Source organism: Tenrec ecaudatus, chromosome 1, assembly GCF_050624435.1.
Source record: "Tenrec ecaudatus isolate mTenEca1 chromosome 1, mTenEca1.hap1, whole genome shotgun sequence".
In the NCBI taxonomy this organism is placed as follows: Eukaryota; Metazoa; Chordata; class Mammalia; order Afrosoricida; family Tenrecidae; genus Tenrec; species Tenrec ecaudatus.
In genome coordinates this window covers 7106374-7122905 of record NC_134530.1, presented here as the reverse complement: position 1 = coordinate 7122905, position 16532 = coordinate 7106374, and the positions used below count along the sequence as shown (strand labels likewise).

Below are 16532 nucleotides of genomic sequence, written 5' to 3'. Positions count from 1 at the left end.
TTAAGTATATCTAATTATTTATTTGCTACATAAGGAATTGCATATGAGACATATACAGCAGAAACTATGTTTAAAATATTCATTTGAAAATCAATGGGTTTGATTTAGTCATAATTTTATCTATATAGCTAAAGTTTGGTAGTTCAATTTTAGATTTTTTTTCCTAGAGGGGGAGAACATTAATACTTAAATAGCTGAAAACAAAGAATTGAGTATTTTGCCACTGAGATAACTATATTTTCTCTGATTACTGGTTTAAAGATTTCATTAATTTTTGTATAATCTGGAAGAGGCCTGGTGGTATAGAGAGGGTTGTCAGTTAGGCTGCTAACCACAAGATTAAAAGTTCAAAACCCAGAGCCACTCCATGGCAGAAAAATGAGGCTTTCTACTTCCATAAAGATTTACCGTCCCAGAAACCCATAGGGGCAGGTCTACTCTGGACTATAGAGGTGTTATGAGTGGGAATCAACTCAAAGGCAGTGAGTCTTTGGGTTTGTTAATCTGGCTTCTAGGACAAGAGGGTCTTAGGTTCACTCGGTTATAGAAAAACTGATGTGCAGGTGTTATCACCTGGTAGGTGACTTTAAATCCCTGACAGTTTGAAACTTTAAGGTCACAAAATATATTTTTTTCCTTATTAGGCTCATGATTTCATTATTTTAATTGCTAGCTTGGTCACAACTTTGTTTCTTTTGAATCTACCTGCTGACCTACAGGCTTACTTCAGATGTTGAGTAACTTAGTGGTTGGATACCATATCTGAACCTTAAAAAAAATAGAGTCACTATCGTGCTTCAAAGTATTGCTTCTGAGTGCTAATAAAAATAAAGTAAATAATTTTATTTGGCTTGGAGTTGGTTCAATAATTCCAGTCAAGTCTCTCACTTTTGAAAGCATGATTATGAGCTAGCCGTGGCCACATTTGGTTGTATTGTCTACAGATAAGAGTTTGCTTTCCTGAGGGGCTTGGCTGGTGTGCTGTAACACTTGACCAACATTTCCAATAGAAAGATGAACTATGTTGGACTCATGAAATTTACTGACATCTTAAACTTAGAGCTTACCAGACTAAATCAAGATTTCTGAGTTTGAATTCACTAATTACAACCGATGCAAAGGTTACCAGGAACTGAATTTAGCCACTCAAATAGACTGAATATTCACTGTGTCTTTTATTTTTACATGCAAATATATTAGGTGCTTTAGGATACCTGTTTCTGGATATCAGGTATCATTTTGTCCCCTTTCTCTTGAATTGTCTAACAAATGGATTTAGATGTTACAGTTTTTAGATTCATGGTTTGGGTTGGGAAATTTAGCTCCGTGTTAAATTTTGCTAAATTAGCAAATTTTGGGGTGTGTGTGTGCCAAATTTTAGCAAATTAGCTAAACATTTTGCTCCATGCATTGTACTCTTTGGAATAATCCAAGCTATTTGGAGAAACAGATTCTCAAAGAGAAAATCAGACTGGCTGTTTAGATTTCAAGTAGATGAGTAATCAATTTCCTTGGTGTGTTAGTCTGGGTAGATTAGAGAAACAAATTCATAGAGACTCATATGTGCATAAGAAAGGGGTTTTTATATAAGAGCAATTGAATATTGATTTTAAAAAAGCCCCAGCACAGTCCATATCAAGTCCACAAGTCCAATATTAGCCCATATGTCCGATACCCATCTATAGAGTCCTCTTCAGACTCATGAAACACATGCAATGATGCCCAATGCAGGAGGATCACAGAACAATGGGTTGGAAGTTTTGTGGATCCAGTGGCATTATCAGCATCTCAGCACTGGCAGGGGTCTCTACATGGCTTCTCAGGCTCCAGAGGTCTGATTGCATCAGGGTAGGTCTATGTGGCTTCTCCAGCTCCCAGGCCATAGCACCATGTGACTTATCAGTAGATTGTCTCTCGGGGATGAGCAAAGAGGGAGAGGTGTCTCTCACCTCCAAAGAGGAAAATACCAGTTTTCCAAGAATTCTTAGGAAAAAGCCATGTCCACACAGAGGTCTCAGTGGCTATTATCCAATTGACAAACTAGATTCCACTTCTTCACTCTTAATCCTTTCAAGTCCCAAATTGACACCAGGTAATATAACTATCACACTTGGTCTCTAAGACAATGTTATTGTATGGCTGCGTAATATTCCTAATCATAACTCTTACTCATTATTATTGCTTCCTAAAATTAGATCTTCAGAAGAGATTTGTCTTCAGGTTGAGTCACTTTGGCTTTTTACATTCTTCGGGAGACCAAGTGGTTCTTTCAATATGTCTTTCCCCCGCAGTCACTCTAATTTAATGTCACACAAGTGGACTATAAAAGATGCTCTTATGGCAGTGATCGAAGAATATATACAGAAAGTCATGATCAGAGGAAGGGAATATTTATGAGGGAAACTGGAGTTGGGGTGAACTAGAAAAGGGAAGTTTGCCTTTGCCAAGAATATTTTAAATCCTCTTCCTGTAGGAAGGAACACCTGTATTATATTGCCAATAATATAATTTTAACTGATTCTGTCACCAAAATGAAGAAAAAGAACAAAAATCACGTCTCAAAGCTTAGGTTATCTAATTTTAGAATAGTTTTAGAAAAGTGCCATAGTATTTTTCACATGTGAGAGAGCTTTAACCTTATACCTGACTTGGTTTTACCCCAGAATTTTCTATATTAGAGAAGGCATCAAAAGGATGCAAATAATAATCCATGATAATAAACAAAACTCCTGTGTTTAACTTTAAACCCACTTGTCACAGATTAAAGGAACTGAAACGTTTGTTTGAACTTGAAGCTAAAAGGCTCTCCATTGGCAGAAGCAGAAGGCCGCTATTCCAAAATTGTGGACATTGAGGTCAATGGACTTTGCTCAAATCTCTCTTGCTTTTGAGGTTGTCTGATATTGGCCACTTGGGATATGTGTGTGTGTGTGTGTGTGTGTGTGTCTTTCCATATCACTTGCTCTCGTGTTACATGATTTATGCTCTGTTGTTATTGTTCTTAGGTGCCAGTCAGTTCTGACTCAGACCAGCCCTGTGCACAACGGAAGGAAACACCCCATGGCGTTGTAGCACCCTCACAATTGTTCTTAGTTGGAGCCCATTTTTGGAGCCTCTCTGTCCATCCATCTTGTCCAAGGGTCATCCTGTAGATTGATGTTTTGCCTTAGTTAATGTGCATTATTGAAAGTCTTGCCTCGTAAACACAAACTTTCATTTATTTTTAGGTAGTTTGCTCCATCAAATAGTTTCTATTAATTTGTAAAAGTGTACCTTGCCATGCGTTTTAACCACAAAGTTCTCCTTGACATTCCCCCCATTAGTAAAACACGCACACGTAGTTAGTTTAATAATGTCATTTTTAGATTTATTAAGTTCTACGTGTGATTACTTCTGTAATTTCTCAGAAAGCTAATGAAAGGACCTATATACAATTATATATGAGTTGTACATAAGTACATACTGTATTTGAATATAAACTGACCCGAATATAAGCGGAGACCACCTACTGTATATACTGTATATGAGCTGAGCTTTTCAGCACATTTTTTTATGCTGAAAAAGCCCTCTCAGCTTACACTAGCGTAAGGGCCCCGCCTACGTGTTCTCCCGTGCTCTCCAGTCTCTCCCACTCCTTTTCTCCTGCACGCTGGGAGCCTCTGTGTTGTCCGTGCCGTACTGGGCAAGAACCTGCCTGCTTCTGTGAGCTGGTACCTGGGGCGCACCGCATCCTGGTCAGATGGATGTGGGATGTGGCCGCTCTTCTCCCACACTTCTCCAGGGCTGTGACCAATGACGTAGCCTTTACAGTCTTACCCGTGCTTGGTCACGCCCCCTTGCTCCACCCAAGCATTGCTGAATTCAAGTACTGGTATATCTCTGGTCTTGGATACAGAGTACATTTATTTACAGTACTTAGTCTGCTACCTTTCAATTTTTATTTTCTTATTAGCCCCTGTCTGGGCCCAGTGTTGACTATGCTTTCGTAGAGCGGCCTGTGTTAGGGGTCATGATATACACGCTGCGTTGTGTAACTGCACTGTGTCACTGCATGTGTTGCGTTAACACTTCCCACACATATGTGGGAAAGCTGCAGACGCATGTGTATGGGAAGTGCTTGTGCAACACATGCAGTAACAGTGCGTACACAATGCAGCGTGTATATTATGAGCTAACACGGGCTAGTTTGGGATGTGTTCAGAGCCCACACATCTGATGACATTAAAAAAAAATTGGCAAAGCATTCTCAAGTTACTTTGGCCATTGTTCCAGGTGGCCTTACATCGTATTGCAGCCCCAAGATGTGTGTTTGAATACGGTAAGGCTTTCAAAGATCATGTGCGAAAGATGTAGCATGAATAGATGTCATCTGGTCAAGCCCGACTGACAAAGGTGGAAATCTGATGAAGCCCGACATAGAATTGACAGAAAAGTGGGTTCGGGATGCATGAGAAGAGATTCCAGAGGACTTGGTGCCACGTGCCTTCAAGAAATGTGGCCTTCGTAATGCTGTGGATGGCAGTGAAGACAGTATGAGAACGACAGCAGTGATGGTGATGACCGCGGACTCAGTGGTGATGGCAGTGTCTGCTGATAACCTCACACCAGCTCAAGCTGAAGCTCCGTTTGCACATGCAGATGATGACGAGGAATCCTGTTTTGAAGAAGGATTTTAACTCTTGTGTTGTAAGTTGGTTGCTGATTAAGCTAAAGCTTTTGTTCTCTTAAAGTTATTGTTGATACCATATTGTTTTTGTTGACCCTCTTTTCCATTTACAGAGCTAGTTTGCTGTTTTTCTTTTAAATAAATATTCAAAAACATTTAAACTACTGATGCTTCAATTAATGTAATTTTATTGATAACTATTTTTATTTTTAAATTTACCAATAGCTGCTGCATTTCCCACCCTAAGAATATACTCGGGTCAATAAGTTTCCTGGTTTTTGTGGTAAAATTACTATATCTACTCAAGTATAAGCCGACCTGAAAAGAACCGGAGGCACCTACATACGCTGCCTTACCGCACGTACACAATGCAGTTTGTATAGACTGAGGCCTAACGCAGGCAGATGATGTTCCAGAATGTGATCACATGACTGTTTGCACAGAGCAGCCTGTGTTAGAACTCATAATATTCGCACTGCGTTGTGTATGCACAGTTACCACATTTGCTGCATCTGCAGCTTTCCCACATATGTGTGGGAAGTGGTAACACAACACACGCAGTAACACAGTGCAGTTACACAACGCAGCGTGTATATCATGAACCCTAACACAGGCTGCTCTATGCAAGCACAGTCAACACTAGGCCCAGACAGGGGTTAATAAGAAAATAAAAAATAGCAGACTAAGTACTGTAAATAAATGTACTGTATATCCAAGGCCAGAGATGTACCAGTACTTGAACTCAGCAATGCTTGGGCGGAGCAAGGGGGCGTGACCAACCACGGGTAAGACTGTAAAGGCTACGCCATTGGTCACAGCCCTGGAGAAGAGCGTCCACATCCGACATTCATCTGACAAGGATGCGGTGCGCCCCAGGTACCAGCTCACAGAGGTGGGCAGGACAACACAGAGGCTGTGGGAGACACTGGAGAACACCTGCACTGCACTAGAGAACACGTAGGTGGAACCCTCACTCGAGTATAAGCCATATAAAAATGTGATGAAAAACTCGGCTTACAGACAAATATGTACGGTATATATGAGTTATATTTTATGAACGGATCTGAGCTCCCACCTGAGATGTAAGGCTTGATAAAATAACAAGCAGTTCTAACATGGCTCCACTCCTTAGGTTAGCGTTAAAAATGTGAAAGCTGTGGTAAAGCCTGGTGAAGCAATCAGACGGTCCCTGACTACCTGAAGGGCTAACAGCTGGCTTCGTGAATGCTTGTTCAAAACCAAACAGCCATCCAGCTATAGGATACATCAAATTGTCCATGCAGAAGAAACCACGCCAACCTAATTGTGATGGAAATATTTTAAAATTAAAATCCATGATAGGATGAGGTGATGTGTTTGAGCTTAAACTCAGATCACTAGGTATGTGGAAAGCTAAGGTTTCCAGTGGGAGGCCGAAGGACATCTTCAGTCGCCAGATGAAATCAGCCTCTGCCAAGGTCTTTCAGCTCCTTGAGTGAAAATGTATAAAGCTTTGCCCGCGGCAGAGTGTGTTTTGAAAGTAGATTGCTTTGACGGTCCTGGCCAGCCTAGGAAGGGGCAATGTTTCCCACAGGGATTTGCTGGGGGTGGTGAGGTGTCTCCTTTAATAAAAATTGGGACACCATGGTAGCAGGACTGTGAATCCTTTAGATACTGCCGAGACCACTTCCAGCCATGGGCCTTGACAAAGTCAGCGCATGGAGGAGGAGCATTCAAAGAAGGCTCCACCAAGGAAGGTCCCTATAAACCCTTTGAAAATATTGTCCTGATATCATTATTGATCATTGTAGCTGCTCTCTGGTTCTTGATAAGTTTGATCACTTCCCCTTTTTGGGAAACAACTGATGTCAACTGAGGAATATTCCCCAGAAGTTGAGGTTACTCCCCTTCCCATGGCTTTGAAAGATCCATGTCCTGACTACGTGCAAAGTGTATTGTATAATAAAGCTAGAAACTAGAAGCCAGAAATCCCCTTAAGGAATTTATGTTAGATCTTGAGCAGGCTGAGCTATTGCAACCAAAACCCCCGGAATTCTCAGAGGCTCGTTTGGAAGCTTTTGTGCAAGATTCTAAAAAAGTTTATTATCATCTTCCCATGGTTTTTCCCTTTCCTTATCTTGGTTACCGCATAGGGGGCAGAATAAGCCATCCCCCTCCAGGAAATAACCCAAAGAGAAACAGAGTCCCTGGCTCTGATTTAACTTATACAGGGGCTTGTAATGAAAATGGCATAAGAATAGTTAAACAAAGAAGGTGTACAAGTTCCTTTTAGTAGTTTAAGTTTTATGGAACGGTTAGCAAGAGGAGGGCCTCCGTGATGTTTGAAGTCCACTGAAGCAAAGCTACCTGTTGTGAGCCAACTTGAAGTCCAATGCAGCAAAGCTACCTATTGTGAGGCAGCTCATACCTTGGTACAGAAAGACTTTTGGGAGTTTAATTTATGGGAACTTAGTGGAAAAGCAAGAACAAGAAATGAAAGCCCTAGAGGAGCAGCCTAAGAAAGAACAGAAAGAACAGCCAAAGCCTGTCAAGTAATTTTTGATAATGAAATGTATTAATGCTTTATTGATTTCATAGTTAGAACAATGCTCCCTAGTTGGATGAAGTGTGCTCAGTTACTGTTAGAAGGTTTATGTCTATCACCCTTGTATGAGAAAGTTTTAGTTTCAAGATGTATTAATTTTTTAACCAAGAATCATGATGTGGTTCATGTAACTTGTTACGGTCTTGTGGCCTGAGAATTTCCTAATGTATGATCTCAGGCCATAAGCTTTAAGCCAAGAAAAAGAATATGTAAGTTGAAGCTTTGCATGAATAAAATTGGAACAGTCACCGCAACCTTTGAGTCGTGTGGGTTCTGTCTCCCACTCGTCGAAGCCTTACCCACCTAGCAGGGGACCCGAACCCGCTGCAGCTGGACCGAGGCAAGATACCATTATAGCTTCAAGCTGACGTTCTCCCTTATCCGTGTAATTTGTTTCAGAATTTTTGTCTTTCCCTTGTCTACAGCTTAATAGAAGGGTCTCTATCAAATATATTTGAATTTCGGCTTAAAGTTTAAATTGTCCATCGTTTTCATAGGTCCAGTGGAGTCTATCTTTCTGTTGGAAATTTTGATCAAGCATGCATGCTCAATGACAAAGCTACAGCTTATCAGTAGATGATCAAACTCACCATGGCCATGGTTAACTTAAATTAGCATTAATAGTGAAAGATAACATAAAAATTACAGAACCAATGAAAAAATAAATTAAAAAACTCATTGCCATCGAGGCAATGCTGGCCCCTTAAAATGCAAAAGCACGTGTACTTCAAATTACAACAAACATAACGCTAACCCAGTTCATTGCCAGCAAATCACCTCCTGATAGTGAAATCGCCTCCCCCTCACGAAAGATAATTAGTGCTGAAATAAAGTTAAGGAAATATTTTAGTACTTTAAGTTTTCTTTAAAATGCTTACCAATTCTTAAAATCTAACATTAGCTTTTCAAGATTCCTTAAAAGTAACTTCTTCTGATTAAAAGGCCCACTGTCATCGAGTGAATTTCAACTCATAATTCTGTCTCGTGGTGGCACAATCAGACAGAGTGTAACTGATCCTGGGGTTTTTGAGACAGTTTTGATGGGAGTGCGTGGCCTCGTCCTTCCTCTGGGAGGGCCTAGTTGACTTGAATTGAAAAGTTGTTGTCTAGCAGCCCAGCCATTGATCCATTGGCTGCTAACTACTAAGGCCCTTCTCTCCCAAACTGGGAAGCTACTCTCCCCCCTCCCCCTTTAAGGTTCTCCTGTGCTATGTAAACTCAGCCTGGGCCCCTCCTCCCTCTTTTTGGACTCATATTCAATACCAAGAACCAGTAATACCAATTTAATGATTGCATATGCTTATGATTTTTAAAGTATACGTATGTGCTTTTACAAAACAAAAGGAAACTAAATTCCTCCATTTCTACTCTTCTTTAAGCAGGTGGGTGGTTGACTTTTTTTTTTCCATCTGGACTAGGGGAAAGAAAAAAAATAATAATCCCAAGGTTAAAGGCTTTTTCTAGACCTCTGGAAAAACGAGTGTCGCCTTCAAAATCCTGAAAAAAAATTCTACAACATCTACCTTATCTCACTGCCATCAAATAGTTGTTGACTCATAGAGACTCCCCACCCTATGGGCTCCCCAGAACATTACTGTTTACTGGAGTCGAAAGCATGGTCCTTCTCTTGTGGAGCTGCTAATGGTTTTGAACTGCTGACCATGTGGATCACAGCCCAACCCCAATCCACTACACTACCAGGGCTCCATAGGTTACTTGTAAAGATTTGAATTTCAAGGTTGTTAAAAACAGGACAATCTGTCAAAGGGAACCCGTTCATGAATTCGTTCTAATATCCAAATTATTTAATCCATAAGCACACAGGTGTCATAAAACCAAACTGGTTTCTTGAAAGAAAATACTATTTAGTTTCTTAATATCATCAGAATTTAAGAATTATATTTTCGTAAGCTTTTTCTTTTTGCTTTTGAAGGCCTTGTTCTACCAATCAAAAGTAAATAACTATTCAGTAGCGCACACTTCAATGCAACACACTTGTCGAATGCACTTTCCGATTAAAAGGCACAAGAAGCAGTTTATTTGCATCTGAGGCTTACCATAGCAACTCCAAGGAGGGAAGTAGGAAACTCAGATGAAATGTTTTCAAGGTTCAAGTAGAAATCCTCAAGACGACTCCCAGGCACTTTGCTAGGGAACCACAGGCAGATTTCAGCCCCAAGGACGTCATCTTGGGCAAAGGCTCACACACTCACCGGGTCTCAGAAGGCAGTTCAAATCACAGGCTCATAAGGTCACTCACTGTTTTCCCTAACGATACTCTGTGTTAACACTCATTAACAACTGCATAACAGTCTCCACACAACACAGCACAACACGTAGCAACACACACGTCCAGAAGTAGCTGCATAATTTCAAGCTGTTTCAGTTCTGTTAACCTGTCCTAACATCATCAAAAATTTCTAAGAGTAACCACTGATGTTCCAGAGAATTCTCGGCAACCCCATGCCAGCGTCCACTGCATGAGCTGAGGTCCAGCCTGATCTGTAGAGGTGGCATGCCTCTAACCAAGCCACGACTGCTTGTGCTCACAGTTTCTTCAAAACAGAACAGACTGCTGCCTATCTCTTCTAGGAAGTTCTTGTAAGATATGATCATTGCCCCCCCCCACACACACACTCCCAACTTTCCACATACAAATTCCCAGAAGAACACTTAACAAGAGTGCAGAGGAGCGTTTACTTTCTCGGAATGTGGTCAAACACTGAGAATCAAAGACTCACAGTCCCTGTAGCACCTCTCGCCAAGTGCACACGAGCTCACAGTGATCCAGAGACCCTTGAACATGGAATTACCCCATTAAATGCCTAAACGGAGCACTATTCCCAGAGTTTCACCGGGTCACAAAATCCCAGGCATCCAGTGTTAGGAAGCTGAACCAAACTGTTTGTAGAAGAGCACATGACGCATTTGTCAACAGAGCGAACAGATAGAGTCCAACTTCCCTTCAACATCACTCAATCCCATCCAGGCAGGTCAACCCACTAATGGCCCCGGGGGACATAGTAGAACTGTCCCAAAGGGTTTCCAAGATTACAGATATTTCCAAGCATAGAAAGCCTCATCTTTCAACTGAAGGATAGCTAGTGGTTTCAAACTGCTCAGTTTGCAGTTAGCAACACAACTCCCTACGCCATCAGGGGCCCCATGTGGTTTTGTTGGATGAGTTGGCTCTAAATCATAGCGACACTATGTACAACAGAACAAAACACCGCCTAGCCCTGCACCATCCTCACAATTGTTCCTATGCCTGAGCCTGTTGTTGCAGCCACTGTGACAATCCATCATGGTGAGGGCCTTTCTTATCTTAGCTGCCCCTCTACTTCACCAAGCATGATGCCCTTCTCCAGTGACTGGCCTCTCCTGACAATACACCCAAAGTATGTTAGAGGAAGTCTCACCATTCTGGGCTCTAAGAAGAATTCTGGCCATGCTTCTTCGAAGCCAGATGTTTGTCCTTTGGATAGCCCATGATACGTTCAATATTCTTTAACAGCAACATAATTCAATAGACAATCTCCTAGACAACTAAAGTCTTTCAAGGGGAAAGAAATAAACAGACTCTTTCTCCAGAAGAAGAAAAAAAAGAAACTCATCTTCTCAAGGTGTTCACTAAAATCCCAAATTAAAGCATAAGTCACAAACCAGCATCCCGATAAGGGAAAAGTGAATGTGTGTGTGTGTGTGTGTGTGTGTGTGTGTGTGTGTGTGTCGGGGTCAAGTGGGGTGGGAGGTATAAGTTAATTTATCAAGAATTTTAACAATTAGATGGAAAGTCTTAGATTACCCAAGGTTAAATAAAATTCTTAGCAAGGAATCCATCTTCTGAGATTCTAATTTATGACGCAGAGAATATCAAAATGGCCGAATCCATTTTCCTGAATCATTCTTAAGGAGACTGTACTAAGTAGATACATGAAAGCATGAGGCTGGCAGAGACCCTACTCTTTTGTTTACTGCACATGAATCCCATAAGAGAACTACATATTGCTCTGTGTGGGAGGTTTCCCAATATTTCAGAGTTGAGTTAGTTCAAATTTAGGACCTTCCCAAGAGCAAACTCATTGTCCTTAAGTCAGTTCCATCTCAAATTGACCCTATAGGGCAGGATAGAACTGTCCCTGTGGGTTTCTGAGACTGTAACTCTTTACAGGAGTAGAAAGTCCCTTTGTTCTCCCATGGTTGGCCAGTGGGCTCAAACTGCTGACCTTGTAGATCACAGCCCAACTTGTAACCACAATGCCACCAGGACCCTTGGGCTCACTAAAATCCTGATGGGAATGCTCCTCATGGTTTGGATAGTTTCCCTTAGATTAAGGGTGCCCGGGGTACAGAGGCTTAGTCTTAATGTTCAGCTCCTTCCCTGTCTTCTGAACTGATTTATCCTAACTACTTGGTCTTTAAATGTTTTTCAAGGCAGTGGACCACCCGACTGGCTGTTAAAGCTTTTAGCCCAGGAAATTACACAGAAAGAACATGTGGCTCCTCTCACCAGGTGACACAGCACAGCCACCCCAACTTCCACTAGACTATTGCAAGAGACAGAGTGAGAACCTCTCGCCCCTGACAATCAAACGAAGAACCTCGTTGCCATCAAGTCGATTTGGGCCCATGATGACCTTATAGGACAGGGAAGAACTGTCCCTTTGGGTTCACAAGTCTTTAATTATTTACAGGGACAGACAGCCTCATCGTTCTCTCATAGAGTGACCAGTGACTTTGAACCGTTGTCTTTGCAGTTATCAACCCAATACATAACCCACGACACAACCAAGACTCAACATTGCCCTCGGTGAGAGGTAAAATGGAACTCTTGTAAGAGAGAGAGATGTGGTGGCACAGAAGGGATGTCAAATAAAAAATATATCAGCTAGTTTATCATTTTTTATTCTTGAAATCTATAAATATAACCAATTATTTCTTTGTCTTTTTCTTGTACTAATTAAATCATTTTATTGGGGGCTTGTACAGCTCTTATCACAATCCACACATACATCCATTGTGTCGAGTACTTTTATACGTTTGTTGCCATCATCATTCTCAAAACATTTGCTTTCTACTTGAGCCCTTGGAATCGGCTTCTCATTTTCCCCTCTCTCCCTGTTCCCCTCTCCCCCATGAACCCTTGATAATTTATAAATTATTATTATTTTGTCATATCTTACCCCATCCGGTGTCTCCCTTCAAGCACTTCTCTGCTGCCTGTCCCCCAGGGAGGAGGCTATATGCAGATCCTTGTAATGTGTTCCCTCTTTCTCCCACACTTTCTCTGCACCCTACTGGTATCACCACTCTCACCACCGGTCCTGAAGGGATCATCCGCCCTGTATTCCCTGTGTTCCCAGTTCCTGTCTGTACCAGTGTACATCTTCTGGGCCAGCGGATTGGTAAGGTAGAATTGGGATCATGATAGTAGAGGGGAGGAAGCATTCAAGAACTAGGGCCAGGGCATGGCACCCCATCAGACTTGACTGGAAAGCACTCATAAAGGACAGCAAATAGACCCTGAACTATTCATAGGGTTTTTGTTGTTGTTGTTCCCTTTTTGTTGTTGCCTTTGTTGTTGTTGTTGTTGTTGTAGCTATTGTTTTATTTCTATTGTTGCTTCCTTGTACTCAGTCTTGTGTTGGTGCATATTGTTGTTACTGCATGTCTACCTGGAAGGGAGAGGGGGGATTAATAAGCCAGAGAGAGAACAATGGGGTGACAGTCCTGGGAGGACATGGGAGAAGGGGAGGCGGGGAAAGGAAGTGTGTGTTAACAAACTTAGGGAAAAGGGAACAATAAATGATCCAAAATCAGTGGCAAGAAGGGTGTAGGAGGTGTGACAGGGCTGGATCAAGGATAATGTAAGCGAGAGGAATTCCTGAAACCCAAAGGAAGGCTCAACATGATAGTGGGAGAAGGGGAAAGTACAAAGAAGTAGAGGAAAGAGCTAGGAGGCAAAGGGGATTCATAGAGATCTAAATACAGGCATGTACAGATGTAAATATATTTATATATTATGAGGGGGAAATAGATCCATGTACATATATTTATAGGTTTATTATTAAGGAAACAGATGGACAGTGGGCTCCTACTCGAGTTCTCCCTCAACACAATAACCAATTATTTCTAATGAGGCTAATATACAACAGTTTCATCCCCAAAGTTTGATTTTAGTTCCTTACATCTTAATCCTCTACTTTCCCTGAACCCTTTTAAGAGATCATTAAAGGCATTGCTACCTTCACCTGCAGATCATATTTGCTAGAAACTAGAGAGAGTTATAATAGTTCTCAGAGGAAAACCAAAAAAAATAGGCAGTAGGAAGCAAGAACCCCAGGAAACCTTGAATCATATGTGGAAAAGGAAAAAAACAACAGAATGCTTATTTCTCAGATTCCCCAAGGCCTGTGGGCTATGGAATTGGCAGCCTTTCTCTGGTGTCAATCCTCAACTCCTGAATACCCTGTCTTTTATGACACTTTAGATTCCAGGCAACTATATCCAAATTTCATAATACCCCAAATTCAAATATATTTTATTAACCAAACCAAAATCTACCACCACAAGTTGATTCGACTCATAGCAATTCTCTACATGGTTTCTGAAACTATACCCCTGATGGGATCAGACCATCTCCCCTTTCTGCAGTGGAGTGGCTGGTGACTTCGAACCTCTGACTTGTGGTGATCAGTCTAATGTTCACCATAGAGACCCCTTGATTAAGTCTTAGGACAAATACAAAGACACATCATCTGGATGAGGGAGAACAAAAGCACGTGGCCAGACTGGTGGCCAAAAGGGTCCATGGGACGTGAATAACTCTGGAGGATGGAAAGAAATAAACTTCTCACAAAATCATGGCTGGCTACATGTCAACTCATCACTGTTACAGGCAGAAGTAAAGAAGCAGGAAAGGGGTCATGATTGCAATAGACACACTGCTGAAGATTAGAAAATGTCACATGCACTCATCGCACACATCAGGTTTGGTGATTGTAGGCGAAAGACCCAATTGAGGAGTAAAAATTAAAACCAAACCAGTTGCCTCAAGCCAACTTTGACTCATGTGAAGTAATCACCAGACCTTTCTTCTGGTTTCCAAAAACAATATGCATTAAGGCATTTATTTTCAACGTGACTGATGTTTCTCCCAAGGAGACATCATCACCACCCTCACTACCACCACCACCCTCACCACCACCAACATCATCACCACTATCATCACCAGCATGACCATTATCACCGCCATTTTCATCATCACCGTGACCACCATCATACACCACCATCTGCACCACCACTGTCATCCGTCATCATCATCTGTCAACATCAGCATCCCCACCATCACCATTATCCATCCATCATCCTCATCCTCCTCCCCACCATTATCATCCATCCGCAGCAGCACCACCATCACCTTCATGCTCACCATCCTCTACACCTCCACCACCACCATCATTGCCATCGCCATTTATCTGTATTATTATCACCATCATCATCACCACAAGAATTTGCTGCTAACTTTTAGAAGAAAACTAAGGTCTCACCATGGCCAAGACAAACATTGACACTCCAACAAGACAACTCTGCACTCCTGCATTTGAGGTCTACAAGCTTGCAGATTGTTTCCTCACCTGGTCCTTGTGAATCCTGCCAGCCAAGGGTGCTATTCCATATATCCCAGCCCCAGCCCGCGCTGGCGCAGAAGAGAAGCAGACTAAAGGCCCACATTGTGCTGGGGTTGTGTCGCTTGAAGGGGAACTTTTTTTCCTCCCCTAGACTTTTAATAGCCGAGGGTGTGGGCAGAGGAGGGCGGAACTAGGGTTGCTCAATGCTGCCAGTGCACTGAAGCCATTTGTGCTGAGTTGTCACCAATAACTCAGCAGAGCAGTGTGGAAAATCCCTACTATCCCCCTTCACGGTGAAGTTGGCTTGTCACTGTGTTTGGCTGGTCATTGTGTGTCTCTCCTGAATGCTTCTTTCTTTCTCAACCACCATCTGTCTCCCATTTCTTATCCTCTTCTTTCATTGTTCCCAGTAACTGGATTTGCACCTCTCTTCCCCTGCATCCCAGCCTCTCCTTTACTCTTCCCTCTCTCTTCAGTTCTTTTAATGAACCCTAATGACATATCGAGAGTCTGATAATATTCTGTTACACTGGTGTTTCCAATGGCAAACATTTCCAGACCTTTCTTCTTAGCCTATCTTCAACTAGAAGCTCCTATGGGAAACCAGTGCACTCTGGTAACCCTGCTGGTATTTGCAATACCAGGAACATATTATCCAGCACAACAGCAAGATACAATCTATCACAGTGCAGCCAACTAACAACCAAGTGGCAATATCTCTCCCACTACACAGGAAACCCCATTCTCACTTGATGGCTCCTTACTGTTGTTTTCAGGTGGCCTCTGACTTGTAGCAACCCTATGATAATGTGCTGCAATAAACCAAGAAGCAACAGAACATTTATTGGTCAAGTGCTTTACAGCCTTATTTAATTTGCTTCTCTCATCTGCCTTAGTTGAACATATAAGACGGGTCATTGGAGGATTCTTTTTGAGACAATAAAGGTGTTGTGTCAAGCTGGCTCAACCAGGGCTCTCAGTGGGTTGGCAGTTTATACCTAGACCTCCTGATAAGCTCTCCTGGAGGGCATGCAATATAAGTAGATGCCATCAGAAAGCTTGCTGGCTTTTTGCTGCATCTGGATTGTGCATTTGGTGTATAGACCTATAGTTCTGTGAACTTTAGCCAACAAGCTGCTGTATTGCTTGTTAATCCTAGGAGACACCAGAAGCCTACCATTTGACCTGCCAACCTTGAATTTATTTGCCTCTGCAAGTCTGTCACTGGTCCCACCAATCCTGACTTTATCATTTCCTGTAGCATCAGACCCGTGGGCTTGGAGATTTCCCATTTTTACAGCTGTGCAAACCATTTATTTGATATATATTTATCCTGATCTTTGGATTCTGATTATAGGAGAAGCCTGTCACCAAATGCAAACCTGAACATTCATATTAATTTGCTACAATATTGCTACAGGGAAGCAAAATTCCCCATCAGTAAAATGAAGATAATCATGTCTCCATAGAATTTTAGGTTTAATGGAATTAAGGTTCACAAAATAGCAATCTACCTCACAGAGCATATGCTTAAGAATATTAATTATCATCAATGGAATTATTATCCTACCACTGCTTGGTGATTTGGAAGCAGTAACCAGTGAGTGGTTAAGTGTAAACCATTGTCCTCCAGCCAGAGACCACAGCTTGT

The 16532-nt window shown here is 41.9% G+C and overlaps 1 protein-coding gene across 1 annotated transcript in view; it reads right to left on the bottom strand.

Moving 5' to 3' along the window:
- The window catches only part of ADGRE1 (adhesion G protein-coupled receptor E1), a 71414-nt gene extending 56854 nt beyond the window's left edge, over positions 1-14560 (bottom strand). Inside the window, exon 1 of the mRNA XM_075548023.1 lies at positions 14452-14560. Within this exon, the coding sequence (XP_075404138.1) occupies positions 14452-14560 (109 nt within the window). The remainder of the gene's footprint in view (positions 1-14451) is intronic.
- Between the last annotated feature and the right edge of the window lie 1972 nt (positions 14561-16532).